Raw genomic sequence first — 14,840 nt, forward strand, 5'->3', positions numbered from 1 at the left:
TGACGTTGGCTCCTCCCCACACTAAACCCGGTGCCAAAATTAACTAGTAAAATAGCCAAACAGTAGCCGGTCCAACCTCTGTAGTAGTTAACCTCCTCAGCCCTGTCCGAAGATGCAGCCCAGCCATTCGCCATCCCCACAAACAAACTACACCGCACGATAGCTGCTCGTGGCTCAGTTAGATCACCAGTCATGACAGGTCAAGCTCTATTTCCCCACCAGAACTGCCCAATTTCCATCTTTTTACAGAACTGAGAGAAATGTGTTTTCAAAGTCGACCCTAATAGTTCCTCGGCTTAGCCGATACAACGACGCCGCACCAGGTTGAGGCTGATGTAGTCACGAGAATATACTTGGAGTACAAATTATCATTTTTCTAATTATACTAGAATTTTTAGTATTGTGATATTATAGTATTATATTTATATATTTATAAATTTATATATTCATTTTCAATACTTATAAAAACAAAAGAAAAGAAAGAAACTTGGAAACATATTTTATAAAGTACAAGTAAATATTTCAACTTATACTTTAATATCACAACATTAGGTCTACCATTGTCTCATTCCTATCCATCTTAAATCATCCCTATTCTCCGGCGGCCACTCTATTCCGCCCTTTAGTCTACCCGCAATGCCGCAGCGCCTTCCGCAACGTGTGGGGTTGCACCGGGTCCGTCCGATCTTCTCCACTCGCTCAGCCCGTCCTTTGCACCTCACCGAGTACATACACCCACTCACTGTACCTACGCCACACTTACTTCATGATGAATACTCACCCATCAGTCGTATCGTCAAAATCTTCTTGTATTCTATAAAACAAATCTCAAGTCACAATATAACCACATGCCAATTTTATACAATAATTATACCTCGCCTCCTTCGTTCCCTCGGCCATCATGCGTCAGCCATCAGCTGCTCTCCCTCATCCAAAATCTCCGTCACGCTTCTCACATTCTCAACCAGGCTGCGTCCCAGTCCGCCCAGCAGAAGCTTCTCCGCGTTCGCCGGCAGACCCAGGTACGTCGGCGGCTCACGCTCCGGCAGGTTGTGCACCCACGCCATAAACTCATCCAGGCTTGTCCCTGACGGCACCGTCAGCCCCCCATCCGGCCCCTCCACCAGCTTGTGGTCCGCCTCGTACGCCGCCGGTGTTAGCATCTGGTGCACCAGCTGCCGCAGCAGGTCAAAGTCACCCTCGTCATCCACCTTGCCGCCATATGTCTCCGTCACCAGGTAGCGAATCATGTCCCATGGGATGTTTTGCGGCGCAATGTTGGTACGGTTGCCCGCCACATTGTCCAGCCAAGTGTCAATGATGAAAGCAGAGCATTCGTAGTCGCTGTCGTTGAATTCCCAGAACCCATTCCAACCAAGAGTCGGCGCATACCGCAATCTCTCCTGCACAACGGCGTGCAAAAACGAAATGAGCATGTACAGCCGCGCGCGCTCGACTGGTCGCTTGGTCGCCCGCGTTGACAGCGACGACATCGAGTCCTTCATGTTGGCACGAACACCCGCCGGCTGTTCGTACATGAGCACGCGCGAAGCACGCAGCAAATTGACAGGAATCTTTGGGCTCGATTCCATAGAGAGGAACAGGCGAAAGTCCTTGTGCGGGTTCAGCGACTCCATCCGCTTCTCCAAGCTTTGCAGCCACGTCGGCGCCAAGTGAACATTCTTGACAAGAACCCACGATCCCGTCTCGGCCGCACTCGTGATGGCCTTGTCCGCGCTCGCCAGTCCTTCGTTGGAACCCATGGCAATATTGGTGCACCCGACCTTGACTCTCTCCACCAGATTGTCCACCTTGTAGCTAGCATCGAAACCAGGCGTAGAAACAAGCGCAATGGGCAGCGTAGCAGATACTTGCACCGCCGTGCCCTTTAAATCTTCCACAATATCAAATGTTTCAGCTCCAAAGACTTGCGCCACAAACCTCTCGGCGGCAGGCACGAAACGGTCCATCCTGAAGCACTTGACCAGCAGGAGCGCAAAAAGGGCTTGGTCCATGGCATTCGCATTCTCACTCCAAACCTTGGGCACAGCATTCTCGCCAAGCTCCTCGGTAAAGAACTTGTCCCAGTCCGACGTGGCCACTCCGTCGAGAAGCTCCTTCAGCGCGCCAATCTTCCTCGCTTCGATAAAGGCTTCGTCTCGCGCCTCAGGGTTGGACGATAGATCACGTCCTTCAAATCGCTTGTCCAAAACATGGTCGAGCAGAGACTTGTCCATCTTGTACGGTGTTGCCTGTGCCAGCAGGAGTGCCAGTGCGACGCGATCTTTCTGTAGTAGACCGAGCGCTGTTCGTTTGAACGTGTTGATAAACAATTCCTTGACAATAATGTCACGGCGCTCGTTGTGATTCGTCACGTTGGCCAGACTCTGGTTGTTGTGCAGCACGGACTGGAATATGTCCAAGAAGTATTGTAGCGAGAACTGGTAAAAGTGGTTGAGGTAATGAAGGTTCTCAAGCACAGCGAAAACGGCGCTGCATGCTCGGGCAATGACAGCGTATTGTTGCGTAATTTCTTCCACCTCCGCCATGACACCTTCCGTGTTGCTCATCTTGGCAGAAATCTCGGCCGCCTCTCGCTTGAGTGTCTCCAGAGTCTCAATGACGTTGTCGTCATCCAAAATGTTGCCACGAGATTCGTTGAGGGCCTGCAAAAGTTGCTTTTCCAGCTGTCGTAGATGGACCTTAAACTCGCCCTGCAGCTTAATGAGGTTGGAACGCCTCTCATCTACGTCGGGACGCTCCGACTTGAGAACGTCGTTGAGCGACTGCGTCTGTAAACTGCTTTGCGTGACGGTAAAGTTGACAAACGTGGTACGACTGCAAATATCGGGAGCAAAAGTGGCCGACGGATCTCTCGTAGAAAGATACAGCTTAAAGGCTGGCGAGAAATCAATCTCCTGCTTGCCAAGCTGGATCAGGACACGACCACCAGTGCGCTGGTATTCTTTGTTGAGAACATGGTTCAGGATCGGGTCGAGATGCTCCGCATCCTGGATCAAGATGGGGTTGCCGAAACGGAGCGAGGACTCAAGTTGCTTCGTAAACGTGTCATCCAGAAAGCTGGTCACGGTCAAGCGACGATCCTTGCACTCCTTTTGTAAGAATTCGGTGACTCTGCCAGAGGGGTCGATAATCAATGGGTAACGGTTGAAGCGCTTGAGGATAATTGCATTTTCAGTGCAAAGGTCATCCACTGGCAGCGAGTTCTCTTGCCAGCCCAAGCGTTCATCCGCACTTGAAAGGTACTCGGTAACCGGGTTCGGTGTTTTATACTGGATGCCAGAGAGGTATAGCTGGTGCAACCAGTCATCCATCATGGACTTTCTGAACTGCTGGTCGTACAAACCGCTATACGCGAGAAAGGCGGCAGCAACCAGGACGTCGCCGACAAGAGTGCTGATTTGCGTCTCAAACGACTTGCTGCCTTCCTCCCATCGGGCGCGTTCAGAGGAGAGACTATCCAGCAGGCGGACACTGCGATCGACCTTGAACTGAACCTTTGACATTTCCGCCTTGATTGCTTGGGTCTCGCTGATGAGCGCAGCATATTCAGTCTTGTACGTGTTGATACTGGACTCGAGCTCTGCAATGTTGTTCTCGACGGCCTTGGCGTTGGCTTTGGTTTGTAGAGCCTGCTCCTCAAGTTGCGTAACTTCTTCCTTCAGGGGTCCTACACGATCAAGAATGTCGGAGTAGTTGACCTGAGCCGAGACCCATTGGACGAGGGGACCGCACGCCTTGGAAGCTCGGTTAACCTTTTCAAAGGTAAATTCGGGAATGGAAAAGAAATCGTTGCGCATTTTGTTTCGCAGCGATCTCGTCATCTGCTTGGCATTGTCAAACATAAGAATGCTCGCAATAAAGTCGTCCTTGCGCACAATGGCCAGCACACTTTTCCAGTCATTGATTCGGTGCCCGAGCAGCGTGCAGACGGCTTCCAGCGCAAGTCTGACACCCTGCGGCGGGCTACCCATTGATCGGACTTCAGTCAGGTGTTGACGCTTGATGTTGCTGACACTAGCCCTGGCCTCTTCGACGGCGGGTTCAGCCTTGTCGAGATCCTCTAACACGACCTTCCTTCGCGTGGCCACTTCCGCCTCCTGCTTCTCCAGAGAAGCTTGAATCTCCAACGATGTGTTCTTCCTCTGCTCTGCTTCGCGCTGGTCTGCAACCATGCGCTGCAGTTTCTCGTTCGCCTCCGCATCCTTCTGTTCAAGCTGTCCCTTCTTCTCGGCCAGGCTGACGCGAAGATCGCGCACCTTGTCAACAGTGTCTCTCAGCTTCTCGAGACCGACATTCAAATGACGCTGCTGTTCCTCGAGATCCTCGCGCTTTTCCGTGTACAACTTGACATACTGGCCCACAAAGTCCAGGAAATGACGTGGGGTAAGGAAGGTGATCTTTTTCTGTTGCTTGTACAGCTTCTCGTTATATCGCGCGAGCGAGTAGTGAATATACACCATCGAGTTGACAATAGTCTCGCGGTGAGAAGGTGGCAGGGTGAGGCCACGATAGGCAACGGGCACAGTATCAGGTGCAGACCAACTGCTCTTATCCAGATCAATAGACTGTGTAAGTTCGTGGCCGACCTGGAATAGTGCCTGGTCGGACCAGTCTCCAAACCAGTTAAGCACGCAACGGTTGAAAAGCGCAGGGCTTGTCGCAGTCTTGGAAGTGAGACCATCCTCAGGCGGGTTCATGGTAAAAACAACGTGGAGGTTATTGACAATCTGTTGAGTGAACCATTTGTACAATTCTTCCGGAGAGTCCAAGTGCAAGTTCTGGCGCTGTGAACCTTCCTTGCAAGCAGTCATGAGAGCTGCATACTCGTCACCTTCAAACAGACCGGGGACTTCTGCGTTGGCCAGCAAGGTGTTCATGCGCTCCAGGAAACCGGAGTCCAGAACGTTGGCTTCATCCATGATGAAGCAGATCTTTTCGCCCTTGCAGCCACAGCGGCGCAAGACCTCGCGCAAGTCGTCGTCAAAGTCCTCGGCAGAGTACTTGCCGTGCACCTTGATCTGGAACACTTTGAGGCCGTTCATCCAGGCGACGAAGCGCGAGAGCGTTGTCTTTCCGGAGCCACTGACACCAATGAGAATCAAATGGCCCTGAGGCTGGCGGAACACACGATCGATCCGCAAAACATGCTCCAGCACGTCGTTGAAGAGGATAAGAGGTACGTCCACCTCTTCTTCGCAGAAAGTCTTGAGGCGAGCTTTAACAAAGTCGCGCAGCTGCTCACGATCGACGGGAATATAATTCTTTGACAGCCAATTGGAGAAGAGGATCGGCCCTCCGAGAGCCTTTTCCTCGTCAATTGTCGGGAAGTACTGCAGCGCAATCTTGTGAACGGAATCCTCTGTCCACTTACGCTCGTCTTCCGCCACCAGACGATCTTGGAATAGACGCAGAGCTTCGTGGGACCAGATACGGACCAGGCCTTCGATTGATAGTGTCTCGAGCGGTTTGATAGCTTCATAGATACCACGCACCCAGCGGGTGAGTTCACGGGGACTGTATACGTAGTGCGGCTGGATCTTGGGCGTAAAGCGCTTCTGTGACTCGAGGTAAAAGCGTACCATGGATTGCGTGAGCGGCTCGGCGTATCCACGAAGAGCGGGGATGATCTTGAGCACGGCCGAGTTGAATGTGCCGTAAATCTGGTTGAGAGACAGCTCACCGGGGTAGTCAACCATAATGAGAGGAGCGTGGCGGAGGAATCTGGCGCCCATGGGCGTTCTTCCAGCATCGGTGGGCGGGTTACAGGCACCAACAAACTGGATACGATCAAGCGTCACCCATGACTTATCCGATGTGCGCCAGAAACCATTGTGCTCAACAAGCTGGCGAAGGAAGGAAATGGCGCGCTGAGTTCCGTACTTGTCGGGCGCGGGCAAGTTTATTTCATCGCAAAAGACAACAAGCCAGCGTCCAATCTGCGTGGGCGATAGCATCACGCCGTTCAGTGTCTTCTTGTACTCGCAGTACTGCTCAAAAGTCTTGATCAGAAGGTCGGGGGTAGTGGCACTAGAAAAGTTGAGGCCGACGACTTCCATGTTGGGCAGCTTGCGAAGGGCACTGAACAGTGTCATCGTTTTACCGGAACCAGGAGGACCGCAAAGCAGGAGCGGCTTATGCTCAGCCAGCCAAGAGTACAGGACGTCTTCGTGGCGTACAGTGTCCAGCGTAGGAATCACAACGTCGGTCTGAATGATGGAATGCGTGTTGACCTCAATGGTTGGCACTTGGGTCTGCCAAGAGGTCCACTCAGCCTTGGGTAGGTTCACGTCAAAGTCGATTAGCGAGCTGGAACCGTCAAGAGGCGGGGAGCCAAAGTTGGCAAAGGCACAAATCTCATCACCAAAGGCTTTGCGATCATCGAGAGGACAGTCGCCGGTAAAGGCCCACACAAGAGCAAGTAGTAGTCTCTTGGGGAGGAATGCCTCAACCTGCTCCAGCTCGAGAGGAAAGTCGCTGTGCTGGCCATTGTACTCAATAATGTCGCGAACGGCCTTGTTGAGGAGGGAGAACATGGTGGTGAGTACACGAGCAATGGTAAACTCCATGATATGGTTGTACTTTTCCGACTTTTCGAGGGCTTGCATAACAAAGTCATCGCCTTCGAGATAGCTCTGGAGAAGGTCTGCAGCCTGGCTCTGTACGGCGAGTGTTTTGGCGGCGCTCTGGCCCGTGGCGACACTGTCCTCATCAAGATCCTCAAAGGGCACATTGCGCAGCGACTCGAGGTAGTTGCTGATGACCATCTTGGGTGTTACAGTTTCCTCGCTGAACCAGACCATACCACAACGAGATACTGTAGCCAAGGTGGCATACTTGAGCGTTTCAACTTCAAACATAATGCGAACATTGGAAGGCAGGTTCAGACGTTCACCATTAGGCAGGGTGAGCAGCTTGTTGTCGTCTAGAACACTGTTCAAGTTTTCGACCCATTCGGGGTCGACATCACCATCAAAGACGATCCAGTGACGCTTAGAGTCCTCACCACGCAAGTTGTCAACGATTTTTCGCAGAATGCTCGTAAAGAGACCGTCGGTCCACTCGCGGGTTGTAGAGTCGAGGTTACCATAGAGAGCTTCCTTGGACATAACCTTGGAGTCAATGACGTGAGAAATTCCTTCGATGCCCTCAACGCGTTGGAGAGCGTCAAGCAGCAATTTCCAAGCAGCCGACTTTCCGCTACCAGAATTTCCGACCATCATAACACCATGGTGAATATTTTGAATTTGATAGAGCTGGAGGACCTTCGTCATCCAAATATCGGTAACGACCAACTGTCTCTCCGCCGCAATGGCACGAATAGCCTCCTCGAGGGCATGCAGATTGGCTGGCACATATTTGACGCCGGGGAAGCATTCGCCCTCAATATTTGTCATGATATCGACATCAGATTTGATGAGCTTCGGCGCAATAGTCTCGCGGATACTCTGCACAATAATTTCGGGCTCCATAACTACCCCGGTACCGAGCTCGGTGTTAGTGATACGGGCTCGCTTGAGGCCACCGGAGCTGACCAAAACACTCTTCAGCGCACGCAGACCAAAATCGTAATGCGCTTGCTTGGAGAGTTGCTTGGAGCACATGTCGAAGAATGGAACAGCCTGCTTGGAGAGTTTTTTGGCTTGGTTGAAACCCTGAGAGTACAGCATGACCTCGGCAATAAGCTCCTTATCGGGCTTGGACATGGCGACACTGCGGAAGAGCTTCTTCAAGTTGTCGGGCAGGTTGGAGCGGCCTGCATAGCCCGGGTTCATGGTGATGAAGATGCCCGTATTCTCGTTAACGCGCAGCTGACGCCCAATAAGGTCAATCTGGGAGTCATCGCCCTCGCCGCCGCGCTTCAAGCCGAGCTGGATGTTCTGAATCTGCTGTGAAACGGCAGAGAGGATACGCTCCTCGAGACGGTTGAACTCGTCGAAACAGCCCCAAGCACCGACCTGGCAGATACCAAGGAAGATACGACCCATTGCCTGGAAATCAAAAGTGTCATCACAGCAAAAAACGAGGGTAAATCTACCGAGCTGCACACCAAGCGCCTTGACCGACTCAGTTTTACCAGTACCGGCAGGTCCGTAAGGAGAGCCACCAAGGCGTTGACACAAAGCTTGGGTGAGGGTCAAGAAGCATCGATCTGTGAGCGGTGTGCGCACAAGACGGTCTGGAACACCAAGATATTCGAAGCCGTAGTTTAGCTTAGCATTAGCCATCTTGATATGCAGACGGTCAAGGGCAGGGCCTTGAGATGAGTAGACGTAGCGCATCTGCAGCTGCCAGAAGTAGTGCGTAGGGGAATCCGCCTTGGCGGCAACGAGCTTGTCAATCACGTCTCGCTGGTGGACGCATTCGGTAATCATTTGTTCGCACTTCTTGCGGAGGATAATGGGCAGCTCCTCGAGAACGGTGTCAGCAAGCACACGGAGAATCTGGACTTCGCGCTCAAACAGATCCTGGAGATTGTGACCGCCGTTGATGAGGGAATCCTCAACAGCAGTGGTCCAGACAGCCTGGGAAGCAAGAACCACAATCTGGCTAGGGAAGACTTCCATGTAGTCGCGCAGTGCTGCTTTGTCAATGGTGCTAGACTGGAATATGGGGTTGTACAGTTCCACGGCCTCGGAAAGGAGGTCAGCGAGGCTGGTTTTCATACCACCCTCGAGCAAAGCCAGCCAGTCGTTGATGCGCGGCGTCTGGGCCAAGGAAATTTGCTTGTTCAACTTGACGACTTCGCCCTCCTTCGAGGTGAATCCGGAAATAATTGTCTCGTCGTCCATAACCAGGCCACAAAGACCTGCAAACATCTTCTTGAAGTGCTTGGCAATACGGAGAGTGTCGTTGCTGTTGCCAATCATCTCAAGCAGATCTTCGTCACCAACAAAGTAGAATCGAGGGAACGAAACACGTTCCTTTTCGAGATATTCACCAAGGGCTTTCTGGATCTTGTTCAGCATTTCAGCTAGGCGCTCAAGAGACTTTTGGGCGTTGGGAATGTTGAGAACATCAAGCACATAGGGTGTCTTGTTTGCCTTTTTCATAACGGCCAGGAATTCGCTGTTAATATTTTGAAAGCGGCCAGACTCGATGGGGAGGAGGTGCTTGATGTCGGCATTGCCGGTAAAAACACCTTCGAGGTACACCCACTGCCGCTGCACATCGATCCATACGTCAAACAACACGTGCACTCGGTTGAGCTTGTCTTCCCAGGAAACGGCTTCCTCTTCAAATTCCTTGTAGTACGGCGAGTGCTTCATGGCCTGCAGAGAGTTCAGGTTTTCACTGCACTTGGCAAACAAATCGTCCCAGCCACGGATAAGTCTGCATTTGTTCTGGTAATTGACCATTTCGAGCGCGTAATTTTGCCAGGTCTCGCGGACTTGCTTCAGGAACTCTTCAAGGGCCATTTCACCCTGGGCCTGGGCAATAATGTCCTTGACAACGGCTTCGGTGGCAACTAAGTTCAGATCCCAGACATCACCAAGTGTCATAGAGCTCGGAGAAAAGCGTTTTTGCGGTTTAATCTGCTTGTAGATTTTGTGCCAATGACGCTCGCGGATAGCATCAGATTTGAGATCGGACAGAGTAGGGTTGACTTTGAGGAACCCACGCAGAATGCCCTGAACATGTTCAAATGCAGCATACTGGCGCATTCTGCTGGGCATCTCCTTGGTACTCTTGATGAGATCGTCCACCTTGGAGCGGATCTTACGAGGCTGAACAGCTGTCCAGAGGATGTCTCGAGTTTCGTTCAAATTGGCCCAAATGGTGGAGAGGTTAGACCAGACAGACTGGAAATCGCGGACTTCCTCCAGCGTAGCTTCAAGCGAATCGTCTGCGGATCCGGGAAGGTCAAGTGCTTCCTTGGCCTTGATGACTTGCTGCAAATCCTCCTGGAGGGCAGAAATACGAGTCTCGAAGCCGCTCAGCGTCGCAGACGCAATGTCAGGTTGAATTGTACCAGAGACAGGCTTGTCTTCGTTCCATTGGACCACAATCTCCGCAATACGTCCGCTGACAAGTTTGTCCTGGGCAATAATGTTGGCTCGCATAGCGTCCGACTGTTCTTCCATGACACGGGACTTCTTCTCGAGAATCTCCTTGAGAGCCTCCCACTGGCTGTCGATTTGTTCAATGTGTAGCCAGTCATTTGGGAAGTGATACCGTTGGCGGACAAGCGTAGACTGGCCCTGGCGGAACATGTCAATCTCAGGAGCCCACAGCTTCACATTTTTCTTGCAGGTCTGGACAGCAGTAATGAACTGAACAGCTTGGGCTGTGGACGAGGTGTCAGAACTCTGGCCCTCAAGACTCTTGCGAGCTTTTTCAATATCGGCGTTGACTTCGCGCATGCGAGTTCCGAGGCGACCAGCAAATTTGATGAGTATCTCCTGCTGCCATTGGTCGTATTTGGCGTTCACCTTGGTTTGGACTTGGTCGTAATCAACGGTAAGATGGCCAAAGGAGCGGCTGACTTCCTGGGTATCGAATGTGGTGCGCACCTTTCGGATATCTTGTAAGCACTCCAGCCAGCGCGGTAGATGGTCGCCAAGCATGTCATAAACTTGCTCGGATTGGAGATCCCAAAGGGACTGGAACTGCAGCCACTTGTCCACGTAGGCGCTGATTTCGTGTAGCTTCTTCTCGACGGACACGTAGACTCGTCGGAGTGTATCAGCACACTCAGTGGGCAGATCGGTGAAGCGAGCCTCGTCAGTAATGGAAGTGTTGAGGCTCATCTGGTAACGGGCGGCCTTGATCTTGCGCAAGTTACAGACAATACCTAGCCACTCATGTAAGTGTAAGAACCAGCTGGCTCTGGCGTACTCCATAGGTGGGTCAAGATAGATGACCTGGTTGCGCATGGCTACTTCCAGAATCAGGCGCTTCATGGTGGGCGCTGTAGGCTTGGCTTCCTCTTCAGCGATGGGTTTGCGGCGGGTGCCCTCGAAGGTCTCGTCTTCAAACGCAGCGATCCACGACTGAATGGCACTGTGCAGACGGTCGAGCAGAGCAGCTTGGATCTTCTTGTTTAGATCTCGGACCCAGAATTCAAGGTTGACGTATTGTTCCAGATTCAGCTGATCAACTGCAGCCTGAATAGTGTCGAGTCTCGACTGGAAGGCAGCAGGATCATAGTCGCATGCGCCAAGCTCTTTGAGAGCCTGTTCAACTGTAGCATGAATATAGCTCAAAGCAACAGCTTTGCTTTGCAGCACGGACACCGCCGCTGCGAATCCACGAATGAACATGCCATGTTTGCTTTCCGTGTTCTTCGCTAGACCATAGTCGTTGGCGCCGGGTAGTAATGCTCTTGTCTGCCTCTGGTCGGTGTAAAAGAGCTCATGCGAGTTGATAAAAGACTCCCATCGCAGTGGCACACCATCACCAATGAGTTTGTAGACATCATTGCGATAACCATTCAGTAGAACAGACTCCTCGCCCATGGTAGATATTTGACGGAGCGTTTGAGATAGGGTTCTTACACTCTCCATCAGACTTACTGCATATGGATACACGCGCTTGGCATCTTTGGACACTGTGGTGACGGCATGAGGCACAGAGTAGGACTGCCACGTCAAATTACGCGTCTCCTTGAAAAGAGTAATGATCTGGGGATCAAAGTTGACAGCGAGCTCCAGAATGCCACCAGCAGAACGGACGCGAGCAATGTCGAAAAGTTGGCCAGAGATGGAAATCTTGCGGCGGCCGACATCGGCAAGCCAAGCCTCGTAAATACGAGCAGTATCGAGCTTGTGCTTAAACAGTTCACTTTCCTCTTGGAGTTTGTGGCCCTCAGCATGCAGAGTCCAGTCAGGACCAAGAACAGCCTCTACCTTGCGCATGTAACCGTCGAGTTGAAATTCAATCTGGCGAGCCCAAATAATGGCGCCAGATACGGGAGGCAAGTCACGCAGTTGGGCCATTGCGTGAGCTTCCGAGTGGCCATATTGCTGCTTAAATCTTTCGTGGAGACCGTTGATGGCCTGCTTGACGTGATCCATCAGCTGGTTCTGGTACTCTTGAATGGCACCGCGAATCTTGGGACGCACAAAAAGTGCGTTGAACTTAGAGAAGACGCGAAACATTTCGTTGGCCGTCTTGGCAGTCGCTAGGCGATCACGAAGGCGCGCAATGATTGAGTTTTCTACTCTTGTGGTGCGCTCGTTGTAAAGGTTTTCTGCCAGGACCCAGCGCTCTTTGCCTTGCTCGCTGACATCCAGGAGGTCAACATTTTGCAAAGCTTCCCAAGCCTGTTGAACCTCTTCGACGGCGTCCACATCGCCCATCTCCTCCATCACAATGCCATTTGTAGTAGTGGTTTCTGTTGTTCCGGGGATGGTGGCGTTGGGGCCAAGGACATTGACGATAGTGCGCTGGAGCTGCTCGTGGTTATCACGGAAAGTGCTGACATACTTGATACGCGACTCCAGTTCCAAATGCTTCTTGATAATCTTGATGGGGATGAACTTCTCGTTTCTGCGGCGTGTCACTTCACGGGCGACATTAGTGAATTCCTTGATGTTGTCCTCCCAAGTCTGGAAAATCTCGTCACAAGTGCGCATGATAGTCTGGAACTGTTGATAATCGAGATTGACAAGCTCCAGGCCGGGAAGCAGCCGGTGGAGCACGTCATCCAAATCGGCAGAGATGGCCTCGACCAGCGGCAGCGCTCTGCGAATGGGGTATGGGCAAATTCTCAGCTTTTTAGTGAGATGACTGAAAATTTGAGAAATAGCTTCCTGAACCTTGGGTAGGGATGTCGCAGACAGAAGCTCGTCTAGAGGAAAGTCTCGCATGAGCTGGTTATACTTTTGTACCTTGTCCATGGCTTCCTTGAGACCGGTATCGGCAGTGAAGCTGACAGTCGCCTGAAAGCGCTTGGCGTGCTTGAGAATCTCGAGGGTCAACAGAACGCCCTCGCTGCGAAGTTGTCCCTCGATGCCCTCTAGAGCCGACTCCATGGACAACCAGAAGTTGACTTCCTGGCTGGCTGTTGTGAATTCGCTGGCAGATGAAGGGTCTTTCGTCATCTTGGTGACGCCCTGGATTGACTTAATCCATGTGTTGACGTTGGCCTGCAAGCGGTTGAGGAATGTGCTGTCTTGGAGCAGCATGGACGGAATAGAATCGATGGATGGTCGGCCGTGACGAGACTCGGCTTCTTCAAGAGCATTCTGAACAATGGAGTGGAACGTCAAGGAAATCTCGGGGATGTCGACGTTCTGCTGTAGATGGAGCAGGCTCAGCTCCAGGTCGTTGAGCCTCTTCTTGGTGACGGGGATACCAGTCTTGGCGTCGACATCGGCGCGGCCGCGCAGACCGTTGGCGGTCAGCTGGCTCTTGGTGTTGGCGTCAAAGTACGGGACCAAAGCGTGGTGCACCTGCGAGTGTAGGACCTCCCACGGAGAAATGCTTGTGCCCTGTTCTCCAACCGCGGCGTTGAGAGCAGCGGGTCCAGGCAAGTTTGTGATGAAGATCTGGGCTGTGAGTGATCGGGTTGGGTCGATGGGCTGTGGCGATTTTAGCAGGATAAGAGACGCGACGGTCGTGGCAGTGGACGAGATCTCGGTCGTGAGTGTGTAGTGGAATGACGACGGAACTGTTTCCGAGCGGTACGTTAGCTATCAGCTCAAAGTCATCCCCAAGAAGCGCCCCGGAGCTCCTTGCTAGATTACGTACCAGCAACGTCGCTTCGCGCATCCACAGTGGAAGACGTAGCAATGTCCTTTTGAATGTAGAGCACATTTTGGTTATCGTTGGCAAATCGCGTGCAGCGAGTGACCGTCTCAGCATGACGCGCGCTGCTAAGCAAGCTTCCAGGCTGCTCGAGCTCCTCCTTGGTCGCGCCAAGGGCCACCTGGCAGACGGCGACGAGATGGTCCAGCACGCGCTCCGGCTCGATGGTCGGGAAAGGGGCCGGCGACGCGAGACCGTTGGGGGTAAGTGCCGACGCCGGTGGCAACGAGACCTCCATGACAGCGTATTCGGATAGGAAGGTTGCCGCAACAAGAGATCGGGTCGTGGAGCGATGGAGGGCGGAAAGTCTATGTCGAAGAGTGAAGCGTCAAACGGACCATATCCGGTGTGGCGTGTATCGATGTCAAAGCTGAAGAGTGTTACGTGTTGATTTTCTGGCAGAGAGCGGTGGTGGTATGCAATTTCTTATGCGAGGGAATAACTCGAGGTCGGTTGTTGCGTTGGCCAGCAAAGTCGGGAAGCGTCACCTTTCCAAAATCTCAGGGGCGTTGTGAACGAAACGGGGGGGTATCGGTGCCACGACTGCGAGTAGACAGTGGCAAGAAAGAAAGAAGGCAAATTATTGCAATGACAGATCCAGGCCTCCGAGGGAGAAGACCAGTTTGTGGTTATCAGAAGGGGATGTATTAGGTAGAAGAATTAGGGTGTTTGCGCAATGCCGGCGTTGTCATGCTAGGTAGGTAGGAAGGAAATGGAGGTGAGTGTTGGTATGTGCTTTGGGTGGTACCCAAGCAGCAAACAGGTACTAATTAGGTAGGGTAGGTACGGCAAACTAAGCAGTAACTACTAACATCCCCACTGCAAGGAACGGAAATGAGAACCAAAAGGTGTAGGTACGTAGCCGTTATTACCAGACCCCATTAGGCTGCGGCAAGGTACGCGACTTTGTAGTGGGGTCGCGCCCTGCTTTTGTCGCGCCTAGCATGTGGCAGCTTGGGACCTGTGGCTTGACTCTCGACTGGCTGTGGCGGCCCGACTACATGCTGCAGACGTCGCACACAAGCACTACAGTTTGGTCGTACGCCGCACACCTGTCACGGTATTGC

General features: G+C 52.4%; 1 protein-coding gene across 1 annotated transcript; it reads right to left on the reverse strand.

The window, feature by feature from the left end:
* Positions 1-899: 899 nt before the first annotated feature.
* CCM_04203 (dynein heavy chain, cytosolic (DYHC)) lies at positions 900-14,011 on the reverse strand (the record flags this gene model as incomplete). The annotated part of the gene is made up of 3 exons (XM_006669351.1): positions 900-8,012; positions 8,070-13,636; positions 13,717-14,011. 3 exons carry the CDS (start codon positions 14,009-14,011, stop codon positions 900-902), a joined length of 12,975 nt encoding a protein of 4,324 aa, XP_006669414.1.
* Positions 14,012-14,840: the final 829 nt, after the last annotated feature.

This window comes from Cordyceps militaris, assembly GCF_000225605.1.
Source record: "Cordyceps militaris CM01 unplaced genomic scaffold CCM_S00003, whole genome shotgun sequence".
Classification (NCBI taxonomy): Eukaryota; Fungi; Ascomycota; class Sordariomycetes; order Hypocreales; family Cordycipitaceae; genus Cordyceps; species Cordyceps militaris.